Raw genomic sequence first — 15,769 nt, forward strand, 5'->3', positions numbered from 1 at the left:
GTCAACTTTATCTCTGGCAAATGTCAGTCTGGCCTCGATGTTTCTCTTGGAAAGCAAAGGTTTCCTCCTTGCACACCTCCCATGCAAGTTAAACTTGTACAGTCTCTTTCTGATTGTAGAGGCATGTACTTCTACATCAACAGTAGCCAGAGCCTGCTGTAGTTCTCGAGATGACACTTTAGGGTTTTTGGAGACCTCTTTTAGCATCTTGCGGTCTGCTCTTGGGGTGAACTTGCTGGGGCGACCAGTCCTGGGCATGTTGGCAGTTGTTTTGAAAGCCCTCCACTTGTAGACTATCTTCCGGACAGTGGAATGGCTGATTTCAAAATCTTTTGAGATCTTTTTAAATCCCTTCCCAGACTCATAGGCTGCTACAATCTTTTTTCTGAAGTCCTCTGACAGCTCTTTTGCTCTCACCATGGTGCTCACTCTCACTTCAACAGTCAGGAGCACACCAAACTAAATGTCTGAGGTTTAAATAGGGCAAGCCTCATTCAACATGCAGAGTAACGATCTACTAATTATGTGCACCTGGTGTGATATACCTGTGTGAGATCTGAGCCAATTTAAGAGGGAATACATGTGAGGGTGTCCTATCTTTTTCCTCAGTTAGAATAGGCATTTTTGTAGAATGACATTTACAGAAGATCTTGAAAAGACTTTTCTTCAGTTTTCTTTGTTTAGTTGGATTACTTTAATCTCTCTGTATTGTTGAAACGGAGATGAAATAACCTTTTATTAAAAATGTTACAAAAAACCACATGCTTTCAAAGGGTGTCCTAATTTTTTCACATGACTGTATATAGTCTCATACCTCAGTAAACTATTATACAGTAGTACAAGTAGTACTGTAACATGACCACACTTATTGACCATGGACTTGACCATGGCAAATCAATGGATGTCGTGTATCTGGACTTCTCCAAAGCATTTAATACTGTACAACATAAAAGGTTAGTATATAAAATGAGAATGCTCGGAGAAAATGTCTGTATGTGGGTAAGTACCTGGCTCAGTGATAGAAAACAGGGTGGTTATTAGCGGTACACACTCAGATTGGGTCACTGTCACTAGTGGAGTACCTCAGGGGTCAGTATTGGGCCCTATTCTCTTCAATATATTTATTAATGATCATGTAGTAGGCTTGCACAGTAAAATATAGATTTTTGCAGATGACACTAAAATGTGTAAAGTAATTAACACTGAAGAGGACAGTATACTACTACAGAGCGATCTGGATAGATTGGAGGCTTGGGCAGATAAGTGGCAGATGGGGTTTAACACTGACAAATGTAAAGTTATGCACATGGGAAGGAATAATGCAAATCACCCGAACATACTAAATGGTAAAACACTGGGTAATACTGGCATGGAAAAGGACTTTTAGTGAACAGCAAACTAAGCTGTAGAGACCAGTGTCAGGCAGCTGCTGCCAAAGCCGATAAGATAATGGGCTGCATCAGAAGGGGCATAGATGCCCTTGATGAGAACATAGTCCTACCACTTTACAAATCACTAGTCAGACCACACACGGAGTACTGTGCATAGTTCTTGGCTCCTGTGAACAAGGCAGACATAGCAGAGCTGGAGAGGGTCCAGAGGAGGGCAACTAAAGTAATAACTGGAATGGGGCTACAGTACCCTGAAAGATTATCAAAATTAGGGTTATTCACTTTAGAAAAAAGATGACTATGGGGCAATCTAACAACTATATATAAATATATCAAGGGTCAGTACAGAGATCACTCCCATCATCTATTTATCCCCAGGACTGTGACGAGCGGACTTCCTCTGCGTTTGGAGGAAGAAATGTTTGTACACAAACATCTTGTAGCAGTGGGTCAGGATGCTCCCCCTGGGGTAGGCCTACACAATTATATTACGAAAGACCTATCAGCTCTCTAGTGTGGACAACATGTCCTACATCCAGCACCTGAATCTATATGATACATTTATAGAGACTTTCCAGACAAAGCAGAAATACTGCCATTATTCCTCTGTCATGCAGCACAGCCTCAGGCGTCAACATAAGACAGTACGTCAGTTTTGCCTGGAGAGAACTTTCAATGTGTTGTTTGTGGAGAAAGTTAATTTGGCAAATAGAATAATGAACATCTTATTCTGTGTGGTGATATAAGAACATTTATTATACGTTCTGTTCATACCTGCACAGATATTCCTGTAAAGCAGGCATGCTCAACCTGCGGCCCTCCAGCTGTTGCATAACTACAACTCCCAGCATGCCCAAACAGCCTACAGCTATCAGCCTACAACAGGGCATTGTGGGAGTTGTAGTTTTACAACAGATGGAGGGTCGCAGGTTGAGCAGGCCTGCTGTAGAGTAATCAAAAAGTCTACACACCCCTGTTAAAATGTCAGGTTTCTGTGCTGTAATAAAATGAGACAAAGATAAATAATTTCAGAACTTTTTCCACCATTAATGTGGCCTATAAACTGTACAACTCAATTGAAAAACAAACTGAAATCTTTTAGGTGAAGGGAAGAAAAAAAATATATAATAATAAAATAATGTGGTTGCATAAGTGTGGGATGTAGCTGTGTTCAGAATTCAGCAATCACATTCAAAGTGCCTCTGATTAACCCCAAATAAAGTTCAGCTGCTCTACTTGGTCATTCCTAAAATGTTCTTAGCCGCATCCCACAGCAAAAGCCATGGTCCACAGAGAGCTTCCAAAGCATCAGAGGGATCTCATTGTTAAAAGGTATCAGTCAGGAGAAAGGTACAAAAGAATTTCCAAGGCATTAGATATACCATGGAACACAGTGAAAACAGTCATCATCAAGTGGAGAAAATATGGCACAACAGTGACATTACCAAGAACTGGACGTCCCTCCAAAAATTTATGAAAAGACAAGAAGTAAACTGGTCTGGGAGGCTACCAAGAGGCCTACAGCAACATTAAATGAGCTGCAGGAATATCTGGCAAGTACTGGCTGTGTGGTACATGTGACAACAGTCTCCCGTATTCTTCATATGTCTGGGCTATGGGGTAGAGTGGCAAGACAAAAGCCTTTTCTTACGAAGAAAAACATCCAAGCCAGGCTACATATTGCAAAAACACATCTGAAGTCTCCCAAAAGCATGTGGGAAAAGGTGTTATGGTCTGATGAAACCAAGGTTGAACTTTTTGGCCATAATTCCAAAAGATATGTTTGGCGCAAAAACAACACTGCATATCACCAAAAGAACACCATACCCACAGTGAAGCCATGGTGGCAGCATCATACTTTGCGGCTGTTTTTCTTCAGCTGGAACTGGGGCCTTAGTTAAGCTAGAGGGAATTATGAACAGTTCCAAATACTAGTCAATATTGGCACAAAACCTTTAGGCTTCTGCTAGAAAGCTGAACATGAAGAGGAACTTCATCTTGCAGCATGACAACGACCCAAAGCATATATCCAAATCAACAAAGGAATGGCTTCACCGGAAGACGATTAATGGAATATCACATTGAAGCACACAGCAGCTCTCACCTTCCCCTCCACCAACCGAGCACGGATGACGCACCTAGATGTGTTGCGATAAATCAGGAAAAGTAGAAATTTCCAGCTCGAAGATTATGAAAAATCGTAGCTTTATTGTGGTATGAAAATATCGACATACAGGACAAGTTCAGTAATGCATTCCAAACCATAAACAAATATTGGTCCTTTGGTATCATAAGGAAGGACCAATATTTATTTTTGGTCTGAAACGCGTTACTGAACTTGTCCTGTATGTCGACTTTTTCATACCGCAATAAAGCTACAAATTTTCATAATCTTCGAGCTCGATATTTCTACTTTTCCTAAAGTTTTGGTATGGCCCAGCCAGAGCCCAGACCTGAATCCGATTGAAAATCTGTGGGGTGATCTTAAGAGGGCTGTGCACAGGAGATGCCCTCACAATCTGACAGATTTGGAGAGTTTTTGCAAAGAAGCCATGCCGATAGACTCATACCCAAATAGACTGAGTGCTGTAATAAAATAAAAAGGTGCTTCAACAAAGTATAAGTTTAAGGGTGTGCACACTTATGCAACCATATTTTTTTTTTCTTCCCTCTACCTAAAAGATTTCAGTTTGTTTTTCAATTGAGTTGTACAGTTTATAGGTCACATTAAAGGTGGAAAAAGTTCTGAAATGATTTATCTTTGATTTATTTTCTGATCCATTACAAGACATTACCGATGTGCAGCCATTCTTGGCATCAGATCAGGAAGAGGAGGTAGCAACCGCTGCCACTCAACAGTCTGATGACAGTACCCAGATCAGCCCAAGGTGGTTGGTCCCGCTGTTGCTGCCTACTCCAAGATCTCTAATGTTAGTGGTGGGGAAGGTGACGTCGATGATAACGTGTCGATGGACGTCACATGGGTGCCCACAAGAGAGGAAGAGGATGGGAGTTCAGAGGGAGAGACGAAGCAGCAGGTAGGGATGTGAAGCAGGCACAACTTACAGTTGTGGCCAAAAGTTTTGAGAATGACCCAAATATTAGTTTTCACAAAGTTTGCTGCTAAACTGCTTTTAGATCTTTGTTTCAGTTGTTTCTGTGATGTAGTAAAATAATTACACGCACTTCATACGTTTCAAAGGCTTTTATTGACAATTACATGACATTTATGAAAAGAGTCAGTATTTGCAGTGTTGGCCCTTCTTTTTCAGGACCTCTGCAATTCAACTGGGCATGCTCTCAATCAACTTCTGGGCCAATTCCTGTCTGATAGGAACCCATTCTTTCATAATCACTTCTTGGAGTTTGTCAGAATTAGTGGGTTTCAACGGCATTGGAACAAATAATTTCCACTAGTGTGATATACCAGTTGCCCCCACAAAAAAGTGAAACAAAATGTGGGCTACAGTAAAATTGTAATTCAGTAAATGTATAATGTACCTCGAGCCACATAAACACAATTCTCTTGTGAGAGAGAGTCACCAGAACAGAAAGTTTCGGAGAGGACTTCTCCTTGTCTAGAACCACCTCTCCAACTGATCCTAAACATTGGTGTTTCCAGGCTTCTGTGGACAATTACGCACAAAGTGGGCCTTGACTCCACAATACAGACACAGGATCTCTGCTTTTCTATGTTCCTGGTCACAGACAATTGAAGGTGCTCTATTTGCATGGGCTCTTTAGGTGAGGTGGTCACTAGAGGATGAACCGGCCTCTGGAAGGATGGAGCCAAGCAAGGTGGTCTTCTGGTGCATGTGACCTCTTTAGAATGTTCCCTGAAACGCATATCGATCCTTGTGGCCAAGGTGATCAGGTCAATCAGAGTAGATCGACGGTTGTGACCAGCTAATTCTTCCTTAATCCATTCAGAAAGGCCCTCCCAGAACACTACTAGTTGACCCTCATTGTTCCACGCAAGTTCGGCAGCCAGGGTACAAAACTGGATGGCGGACTAACCTACAGACAAGGAACACTGTCGTAGACGCAGCAGAGCTGATGCAGCAGAGGACGTACGGCCGGGCTTTTCAAAGACCCCCGGAAGGTAGCCAGGAAAGACGGCAGATTAGTTCCCAAATAGGATTTGCCCAAGACAGCAGGGATACAATGAAGGCAACCTTGGACCGCTCCGTGGGAAACTTCTGCCCATGCAACTCAAAGTGAATCAGGCACCGGTTCAGGAAGCCACAACAGGTTTTTTGATCTCCACCATAGTGCGATGGCAGAGGGAGTTGCACACCAGCGACACACAAATCCGGATTCACTGGTATGGGTATTGCAGGGGTAGCAGCGACGGGCGACCCTGCAGTAGCTGGAGAAGAGATGGCATCCAGGCAAGCAGTGAAATCTTGCATGAACTGCATCATGACATCCTGACATTCGGTCTGACGCCTCACTTCACGTAATAATTCCTGAACTACAGGCTTGGGGTGACCAGCAGGGTCCATGGCCTCAGTGTATTGTCACGAACCAACGGGTGTGAACCCACTGTGCCATGTGTCCTACCTCCTCTAAGGGAGTTGTCTAAGTGAACCCCTCAATCTTCACAGTACCCCTGATGGCGGTGATAGACTTTCCCAAGGGGAACACTAGGTCGCTTCCTCTTTAGGAGGATTGGCACAAGAGGCAGCTGGTCCAGACAGACCAGGAGGTACCTGAGCAAGGTACCAGAGATACAGACATTCTCCACAGGCTGAGTTGTAACCAGGAGCAACAGTGCAGGACTGAAGGATGAGGCAGAGGCAAAGTCAAACAAGCAATAGGACAGGGCAGGTGGCACAGGTATAGGTCAGGCAATCTGGATCGCCAACAGGAGAGTCAAGGCAAATAGGCATGGATCAAACAAGTAGCAGAGTCCAGAAACACATGCACGAGTCAGGTATACAGGAACACAAGCAGAGATAACAGCAAACTAGCAGGACACAAGGACCTTGACGCTGAGGCATTTGGGAAGGGGGCTGAGCCACTTATATATGTGCAGGAGGGCTAGGATTGGTCAGCGAGGTCACATGATCTAATCTATAAAGCACAGGAAGTGACGGCCTTCAAGGAAGTGCTGCAGGGAACAAGTGCAATATGCAGCCCTGCAGGGTATTGCGATGTGAGGTCACGGTTAATAGGCAAACGAGGGTTGCTCTTTGTTACTCAGTTTATGGGGAGACCCTGGGCAGGTGTACAGCAGTGATGGAGAGGCTGGCACAGGAGTCCTCTGGGGCACTCTCAATGTATAAGGACCAGGCCTGATGTTGGGTGAGGTGCTCTGGGTGTTGCAGATGTTTAATGTGCCGGGGGCAAGGTCCCTTTAAGATTCGTGACGCCAGTGCCTGTAACAGTGGCACACCAATTTATAGTAGTAATAAGTGAGGAACACGATGTGGTGAACCAAACTTCCTTTACTGGAAAGAGTTAACTTTGTACAGTCTAGATTCAGTTCCACATGGCAGCAGCAATCATAAGCAGGCTTTTGCATCAATGGCAGGTACAATGTTATTTGCAAGATATTCAGAGGGTAAAACACTTACAGACCAGGCTGCACTTTTCCTCAGAAATCCTGTGCACTATTCCTCAGAACTCCTGGCTGTCTTTATCCCAAGGCCCATATGCCCTAATGCTGGCTTTATCCTTGGTAGAAAACTTCCTCAGGTATATATCCCTTGCTTTAGGTAAAATCCTTCTGCCCTTCAGCCCTCTGGTTGGCTGGTTACTCTTCTGCTCTGCTCTGCATTTTGCTTTATGGGAACTGCAGGTTTCTCAGGAGGTAAACTCTTCCCCTGGTGACAATCTTCTAAGCTAACTCAGGCTCAATATCCACAGGCAGGCTGGAGTGCATCCACTAGCCTCCTGGTGGCAACTAGAAGCCTGGGCTGTCTGGCTGCATGTCAGGAGGATGCCCTCAGCTTCTCTCTGGCTAAGGTGCACTCTCACTTCTGTCTCTACACAGACTCCTGACAACACAGACTGCCGTCTCCCTGTCTGGGCCTAACTATATATACTGGGAGTTCCCTAGCTCCCTCTAGTGTCTAGGATGATGAACTACACCCTAATAAGCCCGCTGCACACATCACAGGGAAGAATACACATAAAACATATAAGAATACATTAAAATGGACTGTTAAATACACTGCCACTGTCCCTCAGGAGTAGAGAACCATGTGGTCCAATCGACCCTTGTGTAGTGCCCACATTTACCTAGTGGGACACTACACAAGCAGCAAGCATACTGTGGCCAGGGCTGAAAGGAAACTGTGGAGCGGAACCAAGAACAACAGTATCTACACATACAGGGCAAAGGACTGCAGCGGTAAATATGATAAGCACTGGCAGCAGATCACCGCTGAACACGGCACCCGGGACCACGGCAATAAGCAGGGGAACAATGGCGCACAGCAGCTGCTGTTACAATAGGCTTTGTCCCTCCTTCTAAAATCTTCCCTTCCTGCTAAGCCAGACTATTTTTCTTGCCACTTTAGAGTGCAACAGTGTGGAGACCCTGCCCATAAGAGCTTGCTCTGACCCTGCCCATGAGAGTTTACATTCTACAGGAGAAAGGACCCTGCCGATAACAGCTTACACTCTACAGGGGAGAGATCCCTGCCTATAAGAGCTTACACTCTAAATGAGAGAGGGCTCTACTCATACAAGCTTACACTCTACAGGATAGAAGTCATTGCCCATAACAGCTTGCACTATAGAGGAAAGATGTCCCTGCCCATACGAGCTTACACTATACAGGAGAGAGGTCCTTGACCATAAGCGCTTACACTCTACAGGAGAGAGGTAATTGCCCATAAAAGCTTACACTCCCCAGCAGAGAGGTTCCTACACATAAGAGCTTACACTTTACAGGATAAAGGACCCAGTCTATAAGAGCTTACACTCTACAGGAGAGACGTCCCTCCCCATAACAGCTTACACTCTACAGGAGACAGGGCCCTATCCATAAGTGCTTACACTCTAGAGGATAGAGGACCATGTCCAAAACAGCTTACACTCTACAGGAGACAGGACCCTATCCATAAGAGGCTTACACTCTACAGGAGAGAGGTCCCTATCCACAAGAGCTTGCACTGTAGAGGAAAGAGCACCCTGCTTACAAGAGTCCATACTCTACAGTAGAGAGGACCCTGCCCATAAGAGCTTACACTCTATAGTAGAGAGGTCTCTGCCCATAAAACCTTACACTCTACTGGAGAGGAGTCCCCGCACATAAGAAATTACACTCTACAGGAGAGAGGACCCTGCCCATAAGAGCTTACACTCAACAGGAGAGAGATCCCTGCCTATAAGAGATTACACTTTAGTGGAGAGAGATCCCTGTCAATGAGAGTTTACACTCTACAGGAGAGAGGTTAACTTCCAAAAGAACTTGCACTCTACAGAAGAGAGGTACCTACCCATAAGAGCTTACGTTCTACAGAAGAGAAGTCCCTGCCCATAAGAGCTTACACTCTACGGGAGAGTGGACCCTGCCTGTATGAGCGTACACTCTATGGGAGAGAGTACCCTGTCTGAAAGAGCTTACACTCTACTGGAGAGAGATCCCTGTCCAAAAGAGCTTACATACACGAAGAGAAGCTAGCCTAGTGGTTGATGCAGTGGGAGATTAACTCAATTCTGAATTACTTATGCAGGGAGTGCCCCCTGGTGGAATAATTGTATCATTTATGTTCATGGCTTCCCCTAAATAGCTCAGCATTGAGTTTCCACATGCCAGCAATAACAATGTCATTATTCTTCCCTGCTGGTAATTTAAGACGGTTAGTGGAGCTGAGGTCCACGGTTAATCATTACAGGAGTTAAACATTGCCCTGGAGTTTATAATCAGTAAGCACACGGCTCTTGGCAAAGAAGTGCAGACTTGTCCAGCTCTTGGTGTAGCCCCCGCCATCTATAGTACTTAAAGTAAGGAATCATATTTTCCTATTATCATTAGACATAGAACTATTCCATAATGTGATAAGATATAACATACTTAATGTCAATGTAGCATTGACCCCAATATGAGTTTTCTGGGCGCTCTGTATCTGACTACCTGTGTACTGGAAATGTTCACAAGCGTTGCTAATTTTATATTACTATATATTATACATACCAGGTGTGGCAAAGTTGAACTTGCAATTAGATTATACAATAATGTTAAACTTGGTTGGAGGAGTGTTTAAACTAGGTACTGGGGGGGGGGGAGGGTAATTACGTTATAGGATGGGAAGATAGTGCAGATAGAGACTGGGGGAAAGGTAGTGGGACTGGGGGAGGAATGGAAGGAGGGACTAGAACAGTTCAGAAGGAAAGGTGTAGGGTAGAAAATATACATAAACCTCTCAAATGTATGTATACTAATGCCAGAAGCCTGACTAATAAAACTGGGGAGCTGGAATTAGTGATGTGTGAGGAGGACTATGACATAGTGGGAATAACTGAGACATGGCTGGATGATAGCTATGACTGGGCAGTTAATGTACAGGGTTACAGTCTGTTTAGAAAGGATCGCCAAAACCAGAGAGGGGGAGGGGTCTGCCTTTATGTAAAGTCTTGTCTAAGGCTACTTTCACACTCGCGTTTTGGGCTGATCCGTCATGGATATGCACAGACGGATCCGAACCGATAAAACAACCGCATGCATCCATTCAGAACTAATCTGTTTGTATTATCTTTAACATAGTCAAAACTTGGCAATAACCAAAAACAGTTACCTTTCCCAACTGATTCAGGACCCGACTAGTGGGACAACCATACTGGACTTAGTATTACCAATAGACCTTACAGAACAACAGATGTGCAGGTTGGAGGACACCTAGGAAATAGTGACCATAAAGTAATAACCTTCCAATTGTCATTCAAAAGAGTGTTTCTTCAGGGAGAAATAAAAATACTAAACTTCAAAAAAGCTAAATTTAGCCAACTAAGTTCATACAATGTGGATAAATAGAACTGTAAAGAAAGCAGTAAATGACAAAAAGAAAGCATTTAAATCACTAAAACAGGAGGGTAGCGAGAAAACACTGAAAAACTAAAAGAGGAAAAAATAGAACATGTAAAAAAAAAAAAAAAACTGCCAAACTAGAGACTGAGAGATTATTTGCCAAAGAAAGCAAAACTAACCCTAAAATGTTCTTCAATTATATAAATGGTAAAAAGTATAAATCTGAAGCTGTCGGCCCTTTACAGAGAAATGATGGGGGAATCGCAGAGAGCGATGAAGAGAAAGCAAAGCTATTAAATATTTTTTTCTCCACTGTATTTACTGAGGAAAATAAACTGTACAGCGGCATCTTAAAAAGATTAAAATAGACAAATCGCCAGGACCAGAGGGCATACACCCCCCTATCCTAAAATATGTAAGTAATGTCGTAGCCAGACCCTTATTTCTGATATTTAAGAACTCTATACTGACAGGGAGTCTTCCACAGGATTGGTACATAGCAAATATGGTGCCAATATTCAAAAAGGGTCCAAAAACAGAGCCCGAAAACTATAGGCTGGTAAGTTTAACATCTGTTGTGGGTAAACTGTTTGAAGGTTTTCTAAGAGTTGCTGTCTTGAAGTACCCCAATGAAAATAAGCAAATAACACCATTTCAGCATGGCTTCATGAGGGATTGGTCATGTCAAACTAATTTAATCTCTATGTTTCTATGAGGAGGTAAGTTCTAGAATTGACAGCGGTGAATCAATGGATGTCGTATATCTGGACTTCTCCAAAGCATTTGACACTGAACCGCATGAAAGGTTAGTATATAAAATGAGAATGCTCGGACTGGGAGAAAATGTCTGTATGTGGGTAAGTGACTGGCTCAGTGATAGAAAACAGAGGGTGGTTATTAACGGTACACACTCAGATTGGGTCACTAGTGGAGTACCTCAGGGGTCAGTATTGGGCCCTATTCTCTTCAATATATTTATTAATGATCTTGTAGAAGGCTTGCATAGTAAAATATTAATTTTTGCAGATGACACTAAACTGTGTAAAGTAATTAACATGGAAGAGGACAATATACAAAGGGATCTGGATAGATTAGAGGCTTGGGCAGAGAAGTGGCAGATGAGGTTTAACACTGACAACTGTAAGGTTATGCACATGGGAAGGAATAATGCAAGTCACCAGTACATACTAAATGGTAAAAAAGCACAATGAAATTACAGCACTCACGATTTTGGTAGCTAAAATCTTCGTCTTTTATTCAGGCAGTAGACATATAAACAGGACATCCACCCACAAGTGCAGCAACCTTGACGCGTTTTGAACAGTAGTTCTTAGTCGTAACAATGAGCAGTGTCTCCTCTGGCACCTTTATACCAGTCTGAACTAAAAAATGTGATTGCTTTCCCCTCACCTGAGGGGTGGGGGAGTGTAGGAGGCAGGGAACATTTTAACCTCTTGTTTTCCAGGTGAGGCACTGCTCATGTGTTTCACAATAGAAAATTCATGCATCTATACAAAGTCACTGATTATTACAAAAATTTGTATTGAGAAATAACCATTAAATAAAAACAGTGAACATATTAAAATTGTCAAAGAATGTCAATTGTCAGGATAGCATCAGAACACCATATTGGTTATATATAGCCAGCTTATTTGTATGGATCCACATATGTTAGTGCTGTGTTGCTAATTCTGGCATGGATCCTTTTTCTCTATTACTGCTCTTGATTGAATTGAAAAAATGCATACATAGCTATGATGAAAAAAAGTGAAAAAATAGGAGAGTCATGAGTTAGTAGAAATACATAAGTTCATTTTTCTTATTGAGGCCATTTGGATGTCTGGTATTCAACTTAAAAATCCAAAAAGCCTCTCTGAGTCTCACTAAACGTTTAAAATCTCCTCCTCTGTTAGGTAATTTCACCTGTTCAATTGCAAAGGCTTTGAAATTGCGCACCTGGCTTTCGTGTTTGCAAATAAAGTGTTTAGCCGCATTGGATGTGTTCACACTATGCAGATTTTTTATGTAGTTGAGGTGCTCCAGAATTCGGACCTTAAATTTTCTAGTGGTACATCCCACATATAACATGTCACAGGCTACACATTTTAGGATATACATCACCCCCATAGAATTACAATTAATATAAGATTTGATTGGATATATGTGTGAATTATTCGCATCGTGAAAATATGTTCACTGTTTTTATTTAATGGTTATTTCTCAATACAAATTTTTGTAATAATCAGTGACTTTGTATAGATGCATGAATTTTCTATTGTGAAACACATGAGCAGTGCCTCACCTGGAAAACAAGAGGTTAAAATGTTCCCTGCCTCCTACACTCCCCCACCCCTCAGGTAAGGGGAAAGCAATCAAATTTTTTAGTTCAGACTGGTATAAAGGTGCCAGAGAAGACACTGCTCATTGTTACGACTAAGAACTACTGTTCGAAACGCGTCAAGGTTGCTGCACTTGTGGGTGGATGTCCTGTTTATATGTCTACTGCCTGAATAAAAGACGAAGATTTTAGCTACCAAAATCGTGAGTGCTGGAATTTCATTGTGCTTTCTTATCAAGAATATATGGGCTTGCCAGCCTTTTCCGTGCACGCAGGTGTTTGAAGAATTGGGTGAGCTGGACTTTTCTTTGTGCATATTCACATAAATGGTAAAACACTGGGTAACACTGACATGGAAAAGGACCTAGGAATTTTAGTGAACAGCAAACTAAGCTGTAGAAAATAAGATAATAGGTTGCATCAGAAGGGGCATAGATGCCCTTGATTAGAACATATGCAGTAAGCCAGATTGGAATAATGCACACTGACGCTATAATATGCAATGACTGGGTCAGGTGTAAATGATAGTTAAGAGTTTTTGTTTGTGACGCCAATAGCAGCGTGCGCAGGGTACTAACACAGGGCCCTTTTAGGTGTTGCAACTCACGTACCAGGTTAGGAATGCCAGAGTGGTGTAATGTCTCTGTGTGAAAGTGGCAATAGTGTCAATGGTGTCTCCTACCTGGGTACGGCTGGACTCCTGGATCCTGGCTCACTTGCAATAAAATGAGAGTTGCTAGTAGGAGTAATTGAGGGATTTGGAAGCAGTAAATGAGATCTAGACTTGTCATAAAGTTCCAAACTAGTCTTTACTTGATGCAGCAGTAATCCATGTGAGATACAGCAATAGTCTTTGATCCCAGCAGGTATTGGCAATGTATGGCAGGAATCTGTCTTCTGCTTCTATCATATGCCTGGAGAATATGGCAGGAATTACTATCTTCTGCTCTATCCTCTGCTGTATATGGGACTGACTAGCTGAGGAGGAATTTGGCTTCTCCTGGTTTCTGGACGGTACTCACACTTAGCTCACAGGGTATGGTTCTTCCTGGAGTTCTGGAGGTGGCTGCTTGCTTGTCACCAGCTGAGGCTGAAGGGCTCAGGCTGGGAATGATGATCTTTGGTCTAAGCCGAGACACAATCCTGGTCTGGCATCCCTAGAACTGGGAGCTCCTACTTGCACAGCCTTCCCCTAGCCGTGGTGGCTGGCACACTAACTGAACTTCCTTCTCCACCCATGAGGCAGGATGTGGGAACATTCCACACCTCCTCAAAGAGGAGGGAGCTAAACTGGAATGTACTATTCCAGTCTAGATATGCTAAACTGTTACTAAGTCCCTGCTAAACATTGCTGCCACCTGCTGGTGAACATGAAAATTACAGCAAATACATTTAACAAGGGTTTAGAAAATGCACATTTGTGAGAATGTGATGTTAATTTACACAGGGTAACAATGCAGATACACTTTACAGATTGTAGAGGGGTAAAAAAGTTTTGTAACATAACTCTGGGATGTTACACATAGTCCTACCACTTTACAAATCATTAGTCAGACCACACATGGAGTACTTTGTACAGTTCTGGGCTTCTGTGAACAAGGCAGATATAGCAGAGCTGGAGAGGGTTCAGAGGAGGGCAACTAAAGTAATAACTGGAATGGGGGGATTACAGTACCCTAAAAGAATATCAAAATTAGGGTTAATTATGTTAGAAAAAAGACGACTGAGGGGAGATCAAATTACTATATATAAATATATCAGGGGTCAGTACAGAGATCCCTCCCATCATCTATTTATTCCCAGGACTGTGACTGTGACAAGGGGACATCCTCTGTGTCTGGAGGAAAGAAGGTTTGTACACAAACATAGAAGAGGATTCTTTACGGTAAGAGCAGTGAGACTATGGAGCTCTCTGCCTGAGGAGGTGGTGATGGTGAGTACAATAAAGGAATTCAAGAGGGGCCTGGATGTATTTCTGGAGTGTAATAATATTACAGGCTATAGCTACTAGAGAGATATCGTTGATCCAGGGAGTTATTCTTATTGCCTGATTGGAGTCGAGAAGGATTTTTTTCCCCCTTAAGTGGGGAAAATTGGCTTCTACCTCACAGTTTTTTTTTTTTGCTTTCCTCTGGATCAACTTGCAGGATAACAGGCCAAACTGGATGGACAGATGTCTTTTTTTCCGGCCTTATAAACTATGTTACTATAATGTGTTTACCAACGTAATCTATATGACTCAAAGAATTATCATGATGCAGATTAAGTAATTTGTTTCTGTTCACATTTGGGAGGTTGTATTCCACATATACAGATGTGTCCACCTTCACCGTATAGCTAATTTGATAAAAAATTGCAAATTTTCATGACAACACAACACACAACACTCAACATAACATCGCAATGTGCTAGCAAAAATTATTGATAGGCTGCAATTCACAACATAGCGACAGGCCGGCCACCCATAGAAACATATATAATAGACATCTCATGACAAAGTATCAAAAAATCATGTTCTTTTGACAAGCTGATCACCGTATGACATCAGGAAGTGTTCACACCTGTACACAAGGGAAATTTCCCAACATATGCATCAAGAATAAAGTCCCAACTTCTGCCACATAAATACTATACTACAGGTTATTTTCCTTCCCTTGGTAGTAATCCATTGTCTTTAAAACCTTTTTTCTCATGGTTTTCAGAAGAGGTTTGCTATGGACCCCATCACAATTGCCCTCTCTGTCCTTGTCATCTTATTTGTTATCGTTGTGTCAAGAAAATGGAATCAAGGAATTCCCAAAAATTTTCCTCCTGGACCAATACCCTTACCGATCATTGGAAATATCCTAAGCATTGACATGTCAAAACCCTATAAGACATTTGTGCAGGTAATGTGTAACTTATTAAATAATCAGGATTATGCACTTGACAGATGGCTTTCAGGAAAATGGAGACTCTGGACGTTGTGTCTCTTAGATTTAAAAGGGTTGTGTCATCTGAGACATTGGTGGCATATCGCTAGGATATGCCACCAGTCTGATTGCTGTGGATCCCACCTCT

General features: G+C 42.6%; 2 protein-coding genes across 3 annotated transcripts in view; one reads left to right on the forward strand and one right to left on the reverse strand.

The window, feature by feature from the left end:
• The window catches only part of LOC122935964 (cytochrome P450 2K4-like), a 92,048-nt gene extending 80,391 nt beyond the window's left edge, over positions 1-11,657 (reverse strand). The window contains exon 1 of the mRNA XM_044291932.1: positions 11,598-11,657. The gene's annotated coding sequence lies outside the window, so the exon portion shown is untranslated. The remainder of the gene's footprint in view (positions 1-11,597) is intronic.
• The window catches only part of LOC122935965 (cytochrome P450 2K1-like), a 37,729-nt gene continuing 31,223 nt past the window's right edge, over positions 9,264-15,769 (forward strand). The window contains exons 1-2 of one of the 2 annotated variants that reach the window (XM_044291933.1): positions 9,264-9,350; positions 15,412-15,597. In XM_044291933.1, the coding sequence (XP_044147868.1) occupies positions 15,424-15,597 (174 nt within the window). In that variant the 5' untranslated portion in view covers positions 9,264-9,350; positions 15,412-15,423. Of the gene's footprint in view, positions 9,351-12,860; positions 12,913-15,411; positions 15,598-15,769 lie in introns of those variants that run through there. The other variant, XM_044291935.1, reaches the window with a different exon arrangement.

This window comes from Bufo gargarizans, chromosome 4 (genome assembly GCF_014858855.1).
Source record: "Bufo gargarizans isolate SCDJY-AF-19 chromosome 4, ASM1485885v1, whole genome shotgun sequence".
Taxonomy (NCBI): domain Eukaryota; kingdom Metazoa; phylum Chordata; class Amphibia; order Anura; family Bufonidae; genus Bufo; species Bufo gargarizans.